The sequence below is a fragment of the Pelodiscus sinensis genome, chromosome 7 (genome assembly GCF_052426305.1).
Source record: "Pelodiscus sinensis isolate ZL-2025 chromosome 7, ASM5242630v1, whole genome shotgun sequence".
NCBI lineage: Eukaryota > Metazoa > Chordata > Testudines > Trionychidae > Pelodiscus > Pelodiscus sinensis.
Window position 1 is genome coordinate 45650881 of NC_143058.1, and position 20341 is coordinate 45671221.

General features: G+C 43.2%; 1 protein-coding gene across 3 annotated transcripts in view; it reads right to left on the reverse strand.

The window, feature by feature from the left end:
• CHN1 (chimerin 1) overlaps window positions 1–20341 on the reverse strand; it is a 184364-nt gene that overhangs the window by 94281 nt on the left and 69742 nt on the right. For 2 of the 3 annotated variants that reach the window (XM_075933671.2, XM_075933670.2), the window contains exons 5-6: window positions 5226–5253; window positions 2708–2821 (exon numbers count right to left, since the gene is read on the reverse strand). In XM_075933671.2, coding sequence (XP_075789786.2) covers window positions 2708–2821; window positions 5226–5253 — 142 coding nt within the window. Of the gene's footprint in view, window positions 1–2707; window positions 2822–5225; window positions 5258–14691; window positions 14742–20341 lie in introns of all 3 variants that reach the window. The other variant, XM_006119476.5, reaches the window with a different exon arrangement.

The window sequence follows — 20341 nt, forward strand, 5'->3', positions numbered from 1 at the left end:
TGCTTTAAGGGATGCCTGTAACCTAATACAGGGGAAGGGTGTTTTTGGGTTGGGCTGCAAGGGCCATGTACACCCTAGGGGCAGGGCATAGAACTGGGACCGGAGGCCACGCCCCTCAACTGCTGGAAAGAAGGTGAAGTAACACAAGAAATGGGAGATGCCAAGATCATCTATAAAAAACAAGGGTGACATGTGTAACTGTAAAAACTATTGTGGCATTTCCCTTCTTAGAATTATGGGGAAAGTCTTTGCCTGAGTTGTCCTGAACAGACTTCAACCCCTGTAGACAGAATCTATCCTGAATCAAAGTGCGGCTTCAGAGCTGAAAGGTCTACTATTGACATGATCTTCTCACTGAGACAATTACACAAGAGAAACACAAAGAACAAGAAAAGCCCCTTTACATAGCCTTCATCAACCTCACAAAAGACTTTTGACTGTCACTAGAAGTGGACTGCCTGCAATTTCATGAAAGATTGTCTGTCCCCACAAGTTCTTAATCATGATTCGATACTTAAATGAAAACATGAACGGCACAGTCCAATATAATGACTTAGTCTCTGAGGCTTTCCAGATTCTTAGTGGAGTGAAATATAAAGTTGGGACAAGTACATAACTCTGTTTGGGATCTTCTTCTCCCTGCAACTGAAACAAGCTTTTGGTTCCAGGGGAGGGATCATGTGAGGATTATCTGTTCTGTTCCCTCCCTCTGGGGCACCTGGTATTGGCCACTGTCAGCAGACAGGATACTGGACCGGGTGGACCGTTGGTCTGACCCAGTATGGCGGTTATGTTCCTGAGCTGAGGGAATCTACTTGCACACAAGATCTTATGGAAAGTAGTTCAGTCTTGCAGGACTCAGATCAAAAACCAAGACTTAGGAGGCCTTTATCCAACACTTCCTCCTTGATGATGATGCAACAGTGACAACGTCCAAAAAAGTTCCCTTTCAAAGCCTTGGGGACAGTTTTTCCAAAGCCTGCCAAGATTCTAGACTTATTATAAGTCTAAAAGAAACAATGTGCCAAGGAGTTGAGGAAGCACGCTCCATAAAGATCAACCACTATGAACCTGAAGTGGCGATTGGTGTTCACATACTTGAGGACCACTATTGTAGTCAATTTTTCACTTGAAACGGAACTCAATATCTGCATTAGAAAATCTGCCACAATAAAGTTTAGATGGAACAAGAGGGTATAGTAAAAGAAGAAACCGAGAGAACACACAAAGATCTGTGTGCATCAAGCATGTATTATCAGCCCAATTTTGAAGAGGTATGACACATGGACCTTATACTCTCATCAGGAAAAGAGGCTCAGCAGCTTTCATCTGTTGCCTTTGTTGAAAATTTGGAATCTCCTGGAAGGAGTGTCATTAACATTGAAGTGATCACATGGGCCAGCAGAGCCAGCAAGCAAACAATTCTCAAACAGAGATGTCTTCATGGCTTGAGCAGGTGTGAATAATGACATTCTCTATGACAAACTGGCATCTGGAAAAAGACCCAAAAGACACAAAATTGCATTTCAAGGATGTGTGGAAGTGAGGTCTCACCAAAAACTGACATGGATATGGACAAATGAGAAGATCACACTCCAGATGCAGCCTTTGGAAATGAGCACTTAACAAAGGTCTTGGGAATTACGAAAGGAAGCAGTCCAGAATGGCAGAGGAGAAAAGAGCTTGCAGAAGGCAAAGCCAAAAGGTCAAAACATTACATTTAAATGATAAATATAGGAAAGACAGTCTCTTCAGCCACATTTGTGGCTGCCATAAAACCGAGTAAATTGTTTACCTCTCAAAGGGCACATATTCCTGGTCTCAAGACTGAAGAATGCTTGCTACTAATGTGCTGTATGCATACTTATGTGAACACTGACATGTAAAAGATGGTGTGATCTTGAAAGGCATATGCCTGTTTTTAGTATAAGTAGTCTTACTGAAGGATTACTTGTGTGCTTAAACTTAAGCGTGTGCCTAAATATTTTCCTGGATCTAGATCACACACAGTTAAATTCTGTACAACTGAAGAGTCAATTCATTTCACATACTACCTCTGAAAACAACAAAGGGAGAAAGCTAAAAGATACCTGTAAAAGATACTATTATAATGACTACTAATAGTCAGTATAGAACTATTTCAGTAGGAAATAATCTGACTGAGTTTTTACAGTTGTACAGAAGTGGTGGGCATGTATTCACATCCAGTTGGCACAATTATTCAAGGTGAGACACTAGCTCTCAGACCAGGTAAAACTGGCACACAGACTGCATGAGCAGTATGGCGAGTCACTAGAGGAGACCCAGGTAGCCTCCTACATCAGGTAACCAATCTTGATACAATGTTGGCTAAGTGAAGTCACATGAGATCACAGAGGGACTTTCTAATTCTTTTCTACCTCTGTTCTCAATATCCAGATATGGTATCTATGGACAGAACTGAAGAATAATAGAGACCAGAGAAGCAGGAAACATCTATTGTAAAATAAAGCCAACCATCCATAAATAGTTATGACCGTGCTTCAAATCCAAGACATTAATTTTGCACTGAAAGATTTAAAGTCCTTTCAAGATACTGATACTGTAATCAGGTCACAAAAATACTATGTCATTAAATGGTCACCATTATAAAAAATTCTATCAAGGAATTAAATAATAGTTTACTGTAATATCATGATGAGATATTTGCAAATATTCTATTACCAACCTTAATGCCAAAGTATAGGTTCCTGGTTGCCGTTGGCTTTCACGAATGAGATAACTTCCCTCTGCAACACTTAATAATTGGTCAGCTTCTTCTCTTGAGATCATACCATAGAATCTAACAAACAAAACTCATTTTTATTAACCATAAAAGCTGTTTTAAAAACACACCTTTTTCCTTAAAAACAACCTCCTCCCTTGGCTTTTTAAAAGAAGCTTCCATACAATCTGAGTAATTAGCAGTAATCCATTCATTATGTTAATTTCTCACTCTGCCTGGCATTTGGCCAACATGATTATGTGTGGCTGGTAGGCTTTAGCCCTCAAAAATCACTTAACAGACAGCATGGGAGGAACGCTCTTGTTACAGTCAGAACAAGTGCATTCTTTTCATAACATGGATATCTCACATTAGCGTAATAGGACAAGTGCCCATATTACCCATTATCTTAATCTATGATGGGGTACTCACACTTTTCAATATTGAGAGAAAGTTTGCTAGCTTGCCAGGGCTCAAGGGATCCACTTAATCTGACTAATAATTTGCATAAGGAAGTGCACAATTTACATATACGGATACAAAATTAAACATAAAATTTGCTTTCATTCTCTGTGCTAAACAGAACCTTTGCTTAATGCAGTGAAATGGAGGGAAAGGAAATACAAATGATAATGTGCATTTTTATAACATTTGGCATGTCAAATTGCCCCAAAGAGATTTTTACACACTCATATGCCCATTGCAGCAGTCTTCACCTTTGGGGTTAGAAAGAGCCAACCAACCATGTGAAGCACAGCAACACTACATTTTCCTGCATTAGGCAGAACTGAAGAATATTGTATCCATTTAAAACTGCAGGGGTGATCGGCGGTGAGCCATACCCAAATCATAATTTGCAGAGAAGTAAGAATAGAGTAGTGTAACAGCACAATGAGCAGACTAGAATAATTTCACTCAGAATGTACACAACAAAACTTAATGCTAGGCCCTGAGAAGGTCCCACATACAGTATGCTGTCCCCGGGTTACGTACAAGATAGGGACTGTAGGTTTGTTCTTAAGTTGAATCTGTATGTAAGTCGGAACTGGCGTCCAGATTCAGCCGCTGCTGAAACTGACCGCCAGTTCTGACTTACATACAGATTCAACTTAAGAACCCCAAGCTTCCCCAAGTCAGCTGCTGCTGAAACTGATCAGCAGCTGATTCCAGGAAGCCTGGGGCAGAGCAACTCTGCCTCGGGCTTCCTGTAGTCAGCGCTGGTCAGTTTCAGCAGCGGCTGACTTGGGGACGCCTGGGGCAGAGCAGCTGGGGTGCTGCTGGGTTGCTCCAGTAGCACCGCTCCTCAGTGCTACTGGACCAACCCAGCAGCACCCCAGCTGCTCTGCCCCAGGCGTCCTGATTCAGCCACTGCTGAAACTGACCAGCAGCGGCTGAATCAGGACTTGGGGCAGAGCAGCTGGGTTGCTGCCTGGTTGGTCCAGTAGTGCCCAGAGGGCGCTGCAGGACCAATCAGCAGCGCCCCAGCTGCTCTGCTCCAGGGTCCAAAACAAAAGCCTGGTCTGCGGGTGGGGGGCACACTAGCCGCGCCTCCCCCCTCCCCAGCAGACCAGGGATACGGGAGCAGAGCCGCAGCGGCAGCGGGGTGCCGCGCCTCTGAGACTTTGCTCTGGCAAAGCCTCAGAGGCGCGGGACCCCCCGCGGCTGCGGCTTCAGTCCCGGTGCCTGTGGTCTGCTGGGGACGGTCCCCAGCAGACCACAGGCACCGCGACTGAAGCGGCAGCAGCGGGCGGGTTCCCCCGCTTCTGAGGCTTTGCCAAAGCAAAGTCTCAGAAGCGCGGGGAACCGCAGCTGCTGCCGCTTCAGTCCCCGTGCCTATGGTCTGCTGGGGACCATCCCCAGCAGACCACAGGCACCGCGACTGAAGCGGCAGCAGCGGGCGGGTTCCTGCACTTCTGAGGCTTTGGCAAAGCAAAGTCTCAGAAGCGCGGGGAACCGCCGCTGCTGCCGCTCCAGTCCCCGTGCCTGTGGTCTCCTGGGGACCGTCCCCAGCAGACCACAGGCACCGCGACTGAAGCGGCAGCAGCGGCGGGTTCCCGCGCTTCTGAGGCTTTGCTCTGGCAAAGCATAAGAAGCGCGGGAACCCGCCCGGTGCCCCTGGTCTGCTGGAGACGGTCTCCAGCAGACCAGGGGCACCGGAGCAGCTTACGAACGGGGCTTTCTCGCCCCGGAGCTCGCAGGTAGCAATCCGCTACCTCGACCTCCGGGGGCGAGAAAGCCCCGTTCGTAAATACGGATCCGACATAAGTCGGATCCGCGTAAGTCGGGGACTGCCTGTACTACTTTGCAATGCAAAATGCCCGGCAAATTAAAATCGTTAGCACAGCTAGCCCCACATTCTTGTGGTGTTAAACACAGAGGAGATGAAAAGGCCCTAAGGTTCACTTGCTGAACCTTCATTCATCACTGAACACCAGGTGACATCCACTCCCATTAGACTGGATTCACAGCACTCATTACTTACTCTCTTCCATAATATTTGGGTCTGTTCTCTACCTATTGAAAAAACAAACAACATTTTAAATATTTTAAGTTTGGAAGAGATGCCACGTAATGAGCACATTGTATATAACAACTTTTTTTAAAAATAGGAGAGACCATATGGTGTGTCTGAAGGCAAAGAACATGAGTCACTCGACACTGGAGCACTTTTCCAGAGGGTATAGTGTAAAAAGACACCTTGAAAGCTGCAACACCACACTCTGAAACCATCTAAACACAACATGAGGAAGCACTCATTTAGACTCTGAAATGGAGAGTCTCAAAATTATTTGCATGCTGGAGTTTTTCTAATTGATATTAGTGAATTTGTCCAACTATACAAAATTTTTTAAAATAATACATGCTATTGTTTTCTTGACATAAGTACATGTGATAATCTACAAAAACGTTAAAAAAAATCTTCAATTTTTGAGTTACCTTCCTGCTCTAAAAGGTGCCAGAAGCGTTGCAGTGACTGTTAAACCACTGACATATTTCACCTGAGAGGTAGCTACATTTCAGCAGGAAATGACATGTTATGTGTCTTGCATTTCTTGTGCATTCAAAAAATGTCATATTTGTGTGTAGCATAATTACACCTGGAGTCCCCGCCAACATTGAGACCCTATTGTACTAGTTGCTGTACAAACACACAGTACCTGCCCCCAAACAGCTGACAATCTAAATGTGCACACAGACAAAGGCTGGGGAAAAAAAGAGTATTATTATCCCCATTTTACAAAGAAGGGGCTGAGATTAAGCAATTTACCCACAATACTTGAACACAGCTCTCTCACATCCCAGTGCAATGCCTTAATCCCAAGACTGTCATTCCTCTTACTGAGAGCTTGGAAATATTTTGGGTTTAGAATTCAACAGTTATGAAATCAAGTACAAAACATCACAGTATTTCACTTCACTTTCAGTCTTCCATCTTTTCAGGGAAATGTCAAGCAAACCAAAATAAATATTTTGGTCCTGTTGTTGAGGTGGCATTTAAATAGGATCTTTAAATGTCTGAGATGTCAAAAATTAAAACATGACACTCTAGCAACAACAATCCTTCTATACTCTCAGGAAATAAATAGCTGTTCTGATGGTTGAGCCATTTAGAAAAATTGGTGTTCATTATTAAAGTGACCAATGTTCTAAGTGGCCCTTTTTCTATACAGGCAGTCCCCGGGTTACGTACAAGATAGGGACTGTAGGTTTGTTCTTAAGTTGAATTTGTATGTAAGTCGGAACTGGTACATATTGTAGGGGAAACTCTAGCCAAACATTTTTTTTAGTTTTGGATAGCATAGGGAAAGGTTAACTCCCCTCTAATGTTTGTTTTGCTGTCTGTTCCCCTGTTCAGAAGATTTCACATCTATTTCTGTCCCTGTGACAAACTCAGGACTAAAGGAGTAACTCATCAAATACCAAACAGCTCTGCACCATGCTTTGAGCTAATAGCTTTATTTCCACACACCACCCAGGGTTCTAGGAGGAGGGTCCTTTTTTTGCTAACACAATGAGGCCAGCACTTTGTTTGTTTTGGTGGAGTCTTTGTTTGCCCAGGGAGCCCAGCATGTATAGGGGGAGGAGGGGCGGAGAGGCTGCTTTTGTCTGCTGTTCGGCAGCCTGTTGCTCAGGGGAGGGGGCAGCCTGTTGCTGGCAGGGGGGGAGGGGGGAGGCGTGCAGGATGCGAGGCCGCGGGGGGGGGGGCAGCGGGCGTGGGGAGGCACTTTTCCTCTGCCCGGCAGCTCTGCGGGATCCCTGTCCCTGTGGCCAGCTGCTGCAGGCAGAGGCCAGTTGGAGCCGGCCGAAGAGGAGGAGGAGGTGGATTCTAGGACCCAGGTGAGCGAACCCCGGGGACGCTGCTGCGCTCCGGGAGCCCGGCATGTATAGAGGGGAGGAGGGGCAGAGAGGCTGCTTTTGTCTGTTCGGCAGCCTGTTGCTGGCAGGGGGTGGAGGGGGCAGCGGGCGTGGGGAGGCACTTTTCCTCTGCCCGGCAGCTCTGCGGGACCCCAGTCGGAGCCGGCCCGAGGAGGAGGAGGATCCTAGGACCCAGGTGAGCGAGCCCCGGGAATGCTGCTGCGCATGTGCGGGAGTTGCCTCACCCCGTTCGTATCTAGGGATCCGACATAAGTCGGATCCACGTAAGTCGGGGACTGCCTGTATAGTTGTTTTTCCTGTATAATAATTTAGATGTAGAATACAACTTAGAATAGAAAAAACAAGAGTTGACTGACATAACCACAGCCATGCAATATGCCCTATACTTCTCAGAAGATCAGTGGTTTTCAGAGTACGAGTTTCTTACTGAAGGGTGATCAAGCGACCATTTGGAGTGCCAAGGCAGGCTGCCTGCCTATCCTGGCACTTCAGACTGCACTGCGCCCCAAGAAGCATCCCCAGGGAAGGGGCACAGCGCACAGGGCTCCCGTCCTGAGCACTAGCTCTACACGCCCATTGCCTTGGAATCTGCTGCTGGCTGCTTCTGAGGAGCAGCATGATCTGCAGTGTCAGGAGAGGCAAGAAGCTGCACTGCTAACCAGGAGTCGCTCAAGGTAAGCCACTCCTGTCCCAGCTCTGACCATCCACAAAGCCAGAGCCCCCTCCAACACCACAAACCTCTCATCCTCAGCCCCCCACTCTGGAGCCCACACTCTAGTCAAATGATGTTGGGTTGCAGGCACCAAGAATTTTCTTCAAATGGGTCATTGAAACAAAATGTTTGAAAACCACTGGACTAGATTATAACAAGAAGCCTGTATTACCAGATAAGCAAAATTAGGCACTTATTTTGCAAAGACATGCTTGACTTTAATCGTGCAAGTAGTCCCATTGATCTGAATAAGATTATTCACACTCCTACAGGTAAACACATGCATTAAACTTTGTAGGCTCAGCTCCCAATTCCCCTCCTCTTGTCAAGCAAACCACTTCATTTTATACAGCAGGAGCAATATGAAAGTAAACAAAATAAAATAAACAAACATGCACACACAAATTGACACTGAAATACTGTGCATAAAACTGTGTATAAGTAACTTTTAAACACATAGATACCTGTCCATAGGATTAGTGGGCTCCTTACATGGCAAACCTCCAAAATAATCCAAATTACAATACAAATCTGAGTGTGCAGACAAGTTGAGAATGTGAAGTGGTAGAAAATTAGAGCAAACTATCTAAGGATAACTCAGTAATAGAAATGTAGCCATGTTAGTCTGGTTTTGCTGAAACAAAAGACAGGACTATGCAGCACTTTAAAGACTAACAAGATGGTTTATTAGGTGATGAGCTTTCATGGGCTAGACCCACTTCCTCAGATCAAATTGTGGAAGAAAATTGGCATGACCATATATACCAAAGGGATACAATAAAAAAAAGTGAACACGCATAAAACTGACAAATCAGATTTTAGAACAGAGAGGGTGTGTGTGTGGGGGGGGAGTAGGGTTAGTGTCTATGAGATAATTACATTAGGAGTGATAATTGGGGAAGTTATCTTTGTAATGGGTAACGTAGTTAGCATCTTTAAGGTCCCTCTGTTCTAAAATCTGATTTGTCAATTTTATATGTGTTCACTTTTTTTTTTTATTGTATCTCTTCGATATATATGGTCATGCCAATTTTCTTCCACAATTTGATCTGAGGAAATGGGTCTGGCCCACGAAAGCTCATCATCTAATAAACCAGCTTGTTAGTCTTTAAAGTGCTGCATAGTCCTGTCTTTCATTTAAGGATAACTCAATGTGAGATTCAGTATAAACTCTTAGACTGAGTGTGGAACTTTACTTAGCTGGATGATAAATTACAAGGAGAAATTATCATTTCCTTGCACCTGAGATTAGCTACCCCCACTCCTTCTAATTGTTTGTTACATCCCCTTTTCCTCAGTGAGGCTGAATCTACATTACCGCTTTTCAGTCTCAGACCCCTAAGCACTGAAAAGTACTAGTCTAGACAGCACGTTATTGCAAGAAGCATGCTCCCCCAGTGACAGTGTGACTATACTGCTCATATCACAGCACTGGCATGGCTACAGTTAACACAGGCAGTGTAGACACACCCTTAGACTATAAATCCTGTAGATAGAGATCTTTCACTTTGAATTTGTGCAGTATCTAGCACAATGAGAACTCATTCAGGATTGGAGATAACTGAACCCACCTAATTTACATGCTTGTTTCTTTATAACCTCCCATGCTGTCTCATGATGCCATCCTATTATACTATTAGGGCTTGACCCAGCTCCCACAGAAATCAATAGGGGTCTTTCCACCCACTTTAGGTGCAGCTGGATTGAATCATTTAGAATAGAGGTCATTTGTATGTACTAAAATATGCAGGTCTACTGTTGGCTAAGTATATAATGCAAGTTGAGAAATTATGTGACTAATTTTCTGCAGTGTTCTTCATGAGCATTAGCATAAAGGTTTCCTCACAGCCATATCTCTTTAGCACCTAGCATTTCCTTAATTTACTTGTTGATATTGACATTAAGTGCATCAGAACTGGAAGCACCATTTGACCTTGCCATGATCTTTTGCAAAGTCTCTTTTGACACTACAAGTTCTTGTAACACTGTATGTTGTCTGAGTCATCATATTGATCATCCTGGTCAATACAAATCAGGGGATAGCTAGAGTTAGCCATCAAAGTAACAAGACAAATTTGGTAAGTTTAACTCTCCTTTTTGTTTTCCAAGATAGAGTTTTGTAATCTTTATTCTAGCTCTTCTTGACCCTTGTGTAAAGGAGCAAAATTATGCCTTCCAAGACTACAGCCACTTACTGTCTGATATGAAATATAGATATTGCCATAATAAAATGAAGCAGCTGAGGGAGGATGATCATTTTAATTACATCTATTCTTGCTGGAAAGGTCAGCTCAGCTGTGCCCTATCTCTACATAATTTCTTTTGCTTTTTGCAGTATTTTGGGAACGCTTAATTGAAAAATTTATTTAACATGAGGCAGAAGATGTGTCCCCGACTACTTCATTTTTTTCTTACATCCACGTAAATGTCAGTACTTAAATTTCCTTCAGTCTCAGAAATTTTTCAGAGTAGTTTGTAAATTGCCTCATCATTTTAATAACCATAATAATGGTTTTTACAGAGTTCATAAAAGTAGGGTATGTCTACACTACCCTCCTAGTTCGAACTAGGAGGGTAATGTATGCATACCGCACTTGCTAATGAAGCCCGGGATTTGAATTTCCCGGGCTTCATTAGCATAAGCGGGGAGCCGCCATTTTTAAATCCCCGCTGCTTCGAACCCCGTGTAGCGCGGCTACACGGGGCTCGAACTAGGTAGTTCGGACTAGGGTGCCTATTCCGAACTACCGTTACTCCTCGTGAAACGAGGTGTACCGGTAGTTCGGAATAGGCACCCTAGTCCGAACTACCTAGTTCGAGCCCCGTGTAGCCGCGCTACACGGGGTTCGAAGCAGCGGGGATTTAAAAATGGCGGCTCCCTGCTTATGCTAATGAAGCCCGGGAAATTCAAATCCCAGGCTTCATTAGCAAGTGCGGTATGCATACATTACCCCGCTAGTTCGAACTAGCGGGGTAGTGTAGACATACCCGTAGATTCTTATATTAGTAAAGACTTTTTGTGTCAGTGCTGCATCTAGGCAAAATTCCTTGGCTAAAATTTTTTTCCTCCAAAAAAATGCAGCTTTGGAAAGACTGAATCACTTTGCAAATATGTATTAATTTGACAATTTGTTTTAGTCAACATGAAACAAATAGAAAGTTTAAGAAATCCCTAAATGAATCATATAAAATCAAAAAGAACATTTCAGTGTCTTGGACTGAATCAGAGGATTTAGGCAGCATACACAAGAATGAGATGTGATATTCTGGAACAAGGATTTGAACCTAAGTCTCCCCTATCCTAGGTGAGTGTGCTGGGGGATGAAATATTCTGGGGTTGAGAATTTCTCAGTGTGTTCTGTTGAAGCTGTTCCAGTTGGCATAAATCAATAATTAAATATTCACTGAAGCAAGAGCTACATTCCAGGTATCCCAAAACCAGGTGTGTCCTAGCCACTAGACTGCAGGGGATTCAGGGTAAGGATGTTAAATTGCAGTTAATTGACTAGTCGAGTAGTCTATGGAATTTCCATTGACCACTCAACTCATCGATAGGCACTTCTGCATTCCTCCTTTGAAATGTACAAGAGCCCCAGCGGGAGCCCTGGGGCCAGCGGGAAGTCCCGCTGACTCCAGGCTGCACGCGAGTGCCTGCTTTAAAATATACAAGAGTCCCCAGTGGGGGCTCTTGTGCATTTCAAAGCCATGGAGCTGGGGGTCAGCGGGGAACTCAGAGTACCCCCGCTGATTCTGGGCTCCATACTGCGCTACATGCTGTGGGGAGCCCGGGGTCAGCTGACTCCAGGTTTCCCATGGCATTTCAGCGGAACCTGGGATCAGTTGGGGACTGATCCCATGTTCTGCTGAAATGCTGCGTGTAACCCAGGATCAGCTATGTGGCGCTGCCCCTTTGAAACACAGCCTCGGTGTTTTGAAGGGGCAGCACCGTGGAGCCCGGGGTCAGCTGGGGACTCCCCAGCTGATCCCAGGTTCCACATGGCATTCCCCCAGAACCTGGGGTCCACTGGGGACTCCCCAGCTGACCCCCGGCTTCACAGTGCTTCGGCATTTTAAAGGGACAGTGCCACATAGCTGAGCCACAGCTGCCTTTATCTGATGGGGGGGGAGGGTAAACTGATTTGTCGACTAGTCAACAGAGTATTCGATAAGCATTTGCTTATTGGATAGTCAACTAATCCTTAACATCCTTAATTCAGGAATGGATCTCTCTCAATCTCTCCTATTGAAGCTGTTTCACTTTCTACAAAATACCTGAAGTCATTGGTTCAGAAAGAGAATGTGAAAGTGATATGATAGGTTCTATGCCTGAAACAAAATGCCTTTTTCGGTGTACTAGAAATTCCAGATTTTTTACCCTGTTTGACCCAAATGGAATTTTTTTTTTTTTTTTTGGAACTGCCAGTAAGCTGAAAAACCAATTATCCACACAGTTCTAATTAGTACCCCTGGTTTTTTTGTTTTTTTAAAGCATTTAGCCAGAGTTACTATAGGTTGAACCTTTCTAGTTTGGACCCCTGAAACCTGACAGGTGCTGAATCAGAGAATTTGCCAAACCACAGGAGGTCAATATTGTCTAGCAGCATTACCAACACTTCCATGGCTTAGTGGGCTCTTAAAAGACATTTAGGGATAAATTAGACCTTAATAATAGCATAGAATATTGAGAGCCAGGACTGGTGGCTGTAAACAAACTTTATAGGTCTGTGGGAAACTTGACCACATCCATGATAAGTGGACATCTGGCTAACTAAAATCACACTGGACCAGAGAATACTGGACTAGAGAAGTTCAATTTGTACTCTATAGTGTAAGAGATAGCGTACTTTCGCCTGTACTTACAATAGGAAATAACAGTGGTACCCGTATAGTATTTATTATCAATTATTATTATTTGTACTGTAATAGTTGCCCAGAGAGTCCAGGAAGGATCCAGGCCCCATTGTTCAATGCATTCACAAATCACTATAGGCCTGCTCTGGTTTTGTTTCTATTTTTTCCTTAAATGATGGTGTATGGCTAATAAAACTGAAGTGGGTGAATACACAAATGGTATCGATTTGGCATTAGGAATGTTAAGAAAGCAGGTATTTCACTAATTGTGTAGTTGATAACATTTTTATTTACTACACGTTTAGTCGAGAAGCCAAGATGTCCAGTCCTGGCTTGTGCTGGGTCTGGGAGCCACCCCCAATGAGGCTTTGCACTTTAAATGTAGTAAGAGCCGGGCACCTTGCCTGCCTGGCTCTTACTACATTTAAAATGCAGAGCCACAGTGGGGGTAGGTCCCAGATCCAGTGTGAGCTGGGACTGAGCTGCGCTTGCTCAGTCTCGGCTCGCACTGGGTCCAGAAGTCCCTGTCCATGGGGAGGCCCAGCAGGGAGCTGGGACCCTTTATGGACAGGGGCTTCTGCTGGAGCAGCCTCTATTCACAGCCAGCCTGGGCTGATGCAGAGCAGCCTCTGTCCACAGCGATCCTGGGCCTATCCCAGGCAGAGGTAACTTTGCCCCCCCATGCCCGCTGCTGCCTCTGATAGAGGTAGCAACAAGGGGGAGGAAGGCAGCACCGTGAAGATGGTGCTAGAGGGGAACTGGCTTTTAAGCTGGCTCCCCCCAGCACCGGCTCCTGCTTCGCTTCCCCCACTTGCTGCCTCTGTATCAGAGGCAGCGGGGGCGGGGGGCAGGATGCAAGTAGTACTTGCTTACATCCCTATTTGGCCTGTGCCTCACACTTAACTATTTCATTCTGAAATGTCCTCAGTACCTTGAGAAGTCACTCAGGGAGAAGCTCATTCGTATGAACTTGTCTTTGAGATCAAATTTAAGAACTTACATTAAATACCCGCATTCAGAGTGATCCAATACGTCTTAGCTATTCACATGGGCTGCTTTGACAAGGGTATTCACAGATGCTGCTCAATCAGACTTATTAACAATTAGCACAGGATTAGGATGCAGTCTTATTAGGAGGTGAAAAAGGGCAGTGAGGTTAATTAACTCAATCATTTGGTTGGCTTGATATCCTTTCACATATGATTATTCTACATTTATTATGAAGTGCCCTGCTGTGACAGCAAGGAGTGCCCTAAAGATAAATTCTAACTACTGTATACGTATACATTCATGTGCACACACACAGATCAGAAAAGCAACCACAGTGTGCTTTGGACAACGCATCTTCACTTCATATTATACTCAGAATATAAATCTGATGCAGAATTCAAAAATCCTTAAGCATTTACAGTAATGACTCACAATGCTATAGTGTTAACTGCCTCAGCCGTGTCATCATGTTACCAAAAAAAGGGGGAGGTTAATTCTTCAGTCCTTTATCTTGGCATTACCCCAGAGTAACTCATTCATCTCAGCAGAGTTGTAGTGGGTAGTCAGAGTTTTCTAAGAATGATTTTCAAGTTACTGGGTTATTTTACTAGTAACTACTCCACATTATCTTGTTTCTGCATGTGCCTTTGCACCTTAAATAAACATTATTTATGGTGTGAGTGCCAATACTCTTTGGCAAGTACTTTCTTCTTTAATCATCCTGCTTATTTCATCAAGAGGAATAACATAATTAATAACATACACATTATTCCCTCACCCTAAATGCGGATATTCTTTGGACTAGGATTCTCTTCCTAATATTTATCAAATTACTTATACAGCAGAATTATTCAAATGCTTATACAGCAGAATTAGTCAAATAGAAGATGATTCTGCTCCCCGCTGCCTCATTCATGGCTGCTAATGGAAACCCAGCTGAGAAAGATCAGATCACAAAGCTCAGCACAAGCAAGAGGAGATTAGACCACAGAGAAAGATTAAACATGTTTCTACTCACTGAATATATTTTCACTTCAGCTTTGGCTCAGCTGCACAGTATGTTCAGTACTTGTAATGAAAAACATTGTTATGAGCAAGAAAATGAAATCAATGTGTATTTTTGACACCACCCTCAAAAAAGAGAAAAAATACACACTGATGCCACATTATAATTATTTCCATTTTACCTTTAAAATATCTTGCAAGATGGTTCAAAGTTTGAACTTCTTATTTGAGAAATATGATTTTTAAAATGGAATATTTCCATTTTTTTAAAAGTGCCAAACCCCCTTTTGATTTCAGTTTAAAACAATTGATATTGAAAACGTCCCATGTTTAAAAAAAAAAAGTATTAGTTTTTTCTGTTTTTCATTCTACTTTTGTATCATTCAATATAAAGACATAATTTGTTTTATTAGAAAAACGGAATGCATTGCATGAGATGCATGTATTATGATAATATAACAGTCTGTGTGTATATGCAAAGCCACCTGTTGAAGCAAGTCTATATATTATAGTCTAGAACATACACAAAATAAACAAACAGGTATGCATGCAAATTCGGAAGTGTGTTGCGCCTCTGAACATACTGATGAACTTCACATGTATCACATATACCTTCCAAACTGTGAACAGATAAGAGTTTAAAGATCTGATACACTAAAATAAGGAGAAAATGAAAATCTGTAATAGAATATATTTCAGAACGTAAGGAAATATTCAAAAGCTAAAAAACAGAAACTGGAGAAAAGGCTGAAGTTGAGTATGCACACTACAAATAGGGTAGCCTAATTATTAAATGTAAATATTTATGGGTTAATAGTTCTAAGTCTACAACAGCAAACTACACATTTTACAATAGTAAATAGAAAAATGTATTTGGGGATTAGAAAGAGACTTAACACAGATATGGCACTGTGCTTTGAATTCTGTTTTAGTTCTGCAGCAAACCACACTGATTAATGGAATTCAAAGCATTAATCTACTGAAAACACCCTACCTTTCCATTCACCAAATTAAACCCCAATATTTACCCAGGAAATGCATTAATAGGTTTTGTGCTGCTCTTCACCTGTTTTGTTGTTGTTGTTTTTTTTTGTTAATAGTAAATATTGATCCATTCCCTGGAAAAATTAAATTAAATAAAACTGAAAATGAAGGCTCCTAAAAATACCTTAATCATTATACTCAGCAGCTCTTTATGTGCCACAAATTGTGTCCTGCATAAAGCTGCTTTGTTTAAATCTGAATTCCCACATGACTCCTAAAAACTGTGATTTGCATTTCTTATCCCATACTGAAATGTTGTTGAACAAGACCATGCCCTACTCTACAATCTATATTTTGGGACAAAACTATTTAAAAACCATTCCAGAGTTACACTAGCTTCTTTGTCTTTCCTGTCCAAAGTACTCACTGAAGTTTGGTGTTATGAATATTTGCAAGTGATTGCACAAATATTTATCTGCCTGACTTTACAATCACAGGATTAGATAGAGACCTTTCTAGGTTTTACATAGAAAACCTACATGCCTTTTAGACCTTTGATTACTAATTTAATTTGAGTACTGTTCAGTTCCAGTCTATTTCTTCCTAAACTAACCACAAATTGCAATTTGCCTCCTGTACAATAATTTATAAATTTTTAAAACTAATGTGTAAATTAAATGATACTTTAGCAATGTACATAAATCTTGGGATGAGAAAATTAAATAAAGGTAAATTGTAATTGAAGTGGCAGCCTCTGGATGCTTGAAAATCTCCCCAGTATGAATTGGCCTGATCCTGTCTAATTTCAGAAATAATGCAAGTGTAAATCTGATCAGAATTTGGATGAATGACCAGCTGACTTTCTGGGCTTGCTACATTACTGCAATGGAAACAGATGCTCAAAATATTTATCTGAAGAATATGACTTTATATCTTTCATTTCTTGGCAGCCTTGTGACATTGTTAATATTATTAAGGAAATTTTTGAATTACTCCTGTTCGTGATCTTTCATTTCCCAGGATTTGAATGACTTACAGAAACACCTGCTTGCAACCAAATTGGCATGTCTGTGCTCCTGACAGTTCTAATAAGCTAAATAAGGCTAGAATTCCTCTATATTATTACAGGTACCTCTCCACTATAAGCAACAAAATCTATGAAATATACAGGCTGTGTACCAAAATGCAGTCATTGTTTTATCTCCTATAAGGCCTCTCCATTAAGTTCTAGATACACTACTTCTGCATACTTCATATTTCTCTATTTAAGAAGGGAATTTTATCTTGAAAGCTATAAATATAAATAGTAAAGTTGAGACTCTGACTACACCAAAATTAGTATATGTATAGTTCAGGTTACCATATTGTCTAGGTATCTGAGTGGCACCCATTACCACAGTATCCATGTGCATTTCATATGTTCTTTTGTTACATCATCGAAATAAATAAATGTGACAGGCTACATTGTTAGTTTGTCAGGAGTGTACAACGTTCTTAAAATATATATGCACTGGATGCATTTCACCCACAACTGACACACAGGCACCCTTCGGAAGGAAAGCAACAGCTGTTCATTGACACAAGCAATAGTACAAAACAGTTTTGAACAAAGAGTAAAAAAAGCCTATACCAAATAGAAGTGTGTCTTTTTAAGTCCAAGTATATTATCCCTGCCCTTGCACCCCACATTTCATTGGAGGGCCTCCCAATATCGTGCCATACTGCCCGATTACTCTGGGGTGCTATTCCCTACACAGCAATTATTTTCTGATTCGCATACACAGTCACTGCAAAGAAGAATGGGTAGAACTGAGAAGTCTGTGGCCTGGGTACACTTTGGCAGGTTTTGCTGCAGCAGCTAATATCTTTCCTCTTCAGCACAACTGGTCAGAAAGGGAGAAGAAGCAAAGGGAGATTACTGGGAGCAGTGCAGGGAAAGAAACAAAAAGTGAACACAGAGGGAAACTGATGCCCCACCTTCAGGGGACATTTTGTGTATCTGTGTCACACTCTGTAGTGTTAGGGGATTGAAAGGCATACAACAGTGGAAAGACCAAAGCACTACACCATATATTTAGAGGCCATGCACAGTCCACTGAAATCATGGCTGAACCCTGGACACCATTGAAGTTACTGGTTGAGTGGTAAAAATCCCATTGACTTCAATAGGGACAAGGTTTCACATCACTGGAGGCAGTACCAGTGAGAGTTATTTTGGATAGTGGACACTGCGTCCATTTTGAATGATCATGTAATAAAAAATCCTGTATTGCTGAATACAGTAAACTTCCAATAATCTGGCACCTTTAGGACCCAGGGGGTGCTGGATTATCAGATTTGCCAGACTATCGGAAGGGGGGGGGGCTATGACGGGTCTGGGGTGGGGAGGGATGCCACCCCAGACCCCTCATAGCCCCCCCCTTCCGATAGTCCGGCTCTGCCCCAGGCGTCCCTGATTCAGCCACTGCTGGTCAGTTTCAGCAGCGGCTGAATCGGGGATGCCTGCAGCAGAGCAGCTGGAGTGCTGCGGGGTTGGTCTGGTAGCGCCGACCCATGGCGCAGTGAGACCAACCCAGCAGCACCCCAGCTGCTCTTGGGGACACCTGGGGCAGAGCAGCTGGGGTGCTGCCGGGTTGGTCCCGCAGCGCCGCTCCTCGGCGCTACTGGACCTACCCGGCAGCACCCCAGCTTCTCTGTCCCAGGTGTCCCCAAGTCAGCCGCTGCTGATACTGATCAGCGGCTGACTCCAGGAAGCCCGGGGCAGAGCTGATCTGCCCCGGGCTTCCTGTAGTCAGCCGCTGGTCAGTTTCAGCAGCGGCTGAATCAGGATGCCTGGGGCAGAGCAGCTGGGGGGCTGCCGGGTTGGTCCCACAGCGCCGAGGAGTGGCGCTACTGGGTCAACTCGGCAGCACTCCAGCTGCTCTATCCCAGGCGTCCCCAAGTCAACCGCTGCTGAAACCGATCAGCGGCTGACTCCAGGAAGCCCGAGGCAGAGCAGCTTTGCCCCGGGCTTCCTGGAGTCAGCCGCTGGTCAGTTTCAACAGCAGCTGAATCCAGATGCCTGGGACAGAGCAGCTGGGGCGCTGCCGAGTTGGTCTGGTAGTGCCAACCCTTGGTGCTGCGAGACCAACCCAGCAGCACCGCAGCTGCTCTGTCCCAGGTGTCCCCAAGTCAGCTGCTGCTGAAACCGATCAGGGGCAGATTCCAGGAAGCCCAGGGCAGAGCAGCTCTGCCTCGGGCTTCCTGGAGTCAGCCGCTGATCAGTTTCAGCAGCGGCTGAATCGGGAACAGCTAGGGTGCTGCTGGGTTAGTCCCGCAGCCCGGAGGGGCAGCACCCCAGCTGCTCTGCCCCGGCTTCCCCGATTCAGCCGCTGGTCAGTTTTAACAGCGGCTGAATCAGGGAAGCTGGGGACAGAGCAGCTCCAATGGTCCGGCTGCCCGGAGTACTTCCGGGTTCCTGATGGTGCCGGACCATCAGGAGTGCCGGACCATCAGAGTTTTACTGTATATGGAAAGGAAAAATAGAAAAGCTGAAGTGGAATCAAAAACTGTGAGTGTAATTATTTCTCTGTGATTAAAATGCCAACTTCAATATTCACGTGTAAGGTATCTGCACAGAAATAATACCAACATTAGACATTGTTTTCTTAATGATAAACTTATGAACAGCACAAAATATTTTTAAAAACTAATTTTTCTTGCAGAGACATATTTCATAAAAAATTAGTTTGTCTTGCTTGACTAAAATATAGCTACATGAGAGAGTGATCAACTATAGCTAAACACTTATTGCAAAAAAGGCAAACCTGCCAAGTTAATCATGTAAGATCAGGGAATTTCCATTAAAGTGAAGCATTTGACTCCCATTAAATCTCTTTTTTTTTAATCATACAAGTTGACAGATTATTTAGAAGAACTGCAACCGGGCATTTGAAACTACAGACAAATCCTAGTTTAATACAGTAAAGTAATCCTCTTTGCGATCTAAGCTATAAGCTATTAATGCCCCTGACAATACTGTACTCCACTATATTTAATGCTATGTCAACATGATAAACACATTCCAGCTATTAATTTCCTCTCTCTTGCTGCATGATAAAAGTGTTGCAATAAAATCTGAACAATTCAATAATCTGCAATAGTTTAGTATGAGCAGTATTTTGTAGTATCACTTCATGAGTTAATTGAAACCCAACATTTCAACTTTCTTAAATTGACTTTGATGTTTCCCAAGTTCCTAGATGCAGTGATAAGAGAGTTATGCATAAAAACTTACTAACACTGATATTCAATATCAGTTTAAACTCTACTATGTTTTAATCTAGTAATGAAAGAGGGCTAGTCCTGTTAAACAGCGTTAAAGGGACACTATCACTTTTGGTCTTGATCCTACAATTCGAGTCATGTGAGTATACATGCATTTTTCCTATACTTTAACAGGATTCCATAATGAAAGCATCAAGGTCTTACCCACACTTTCTGCCCATTTTAGCTATCATTGCTATTAATGTTTCAGGTCACTATAAATTAAAGATGGGGATGGGTGGAAGAATTCACTGTTCTTTCATTTTATTTACTGTGTGCATTTAACAGCGCATTACATAGGGATTGTCGTGGTATTCGCCATAAACAGTCAGTTTCTGCTATTGGGGTGGTGGTTTACACAAAAGAAAGGACAG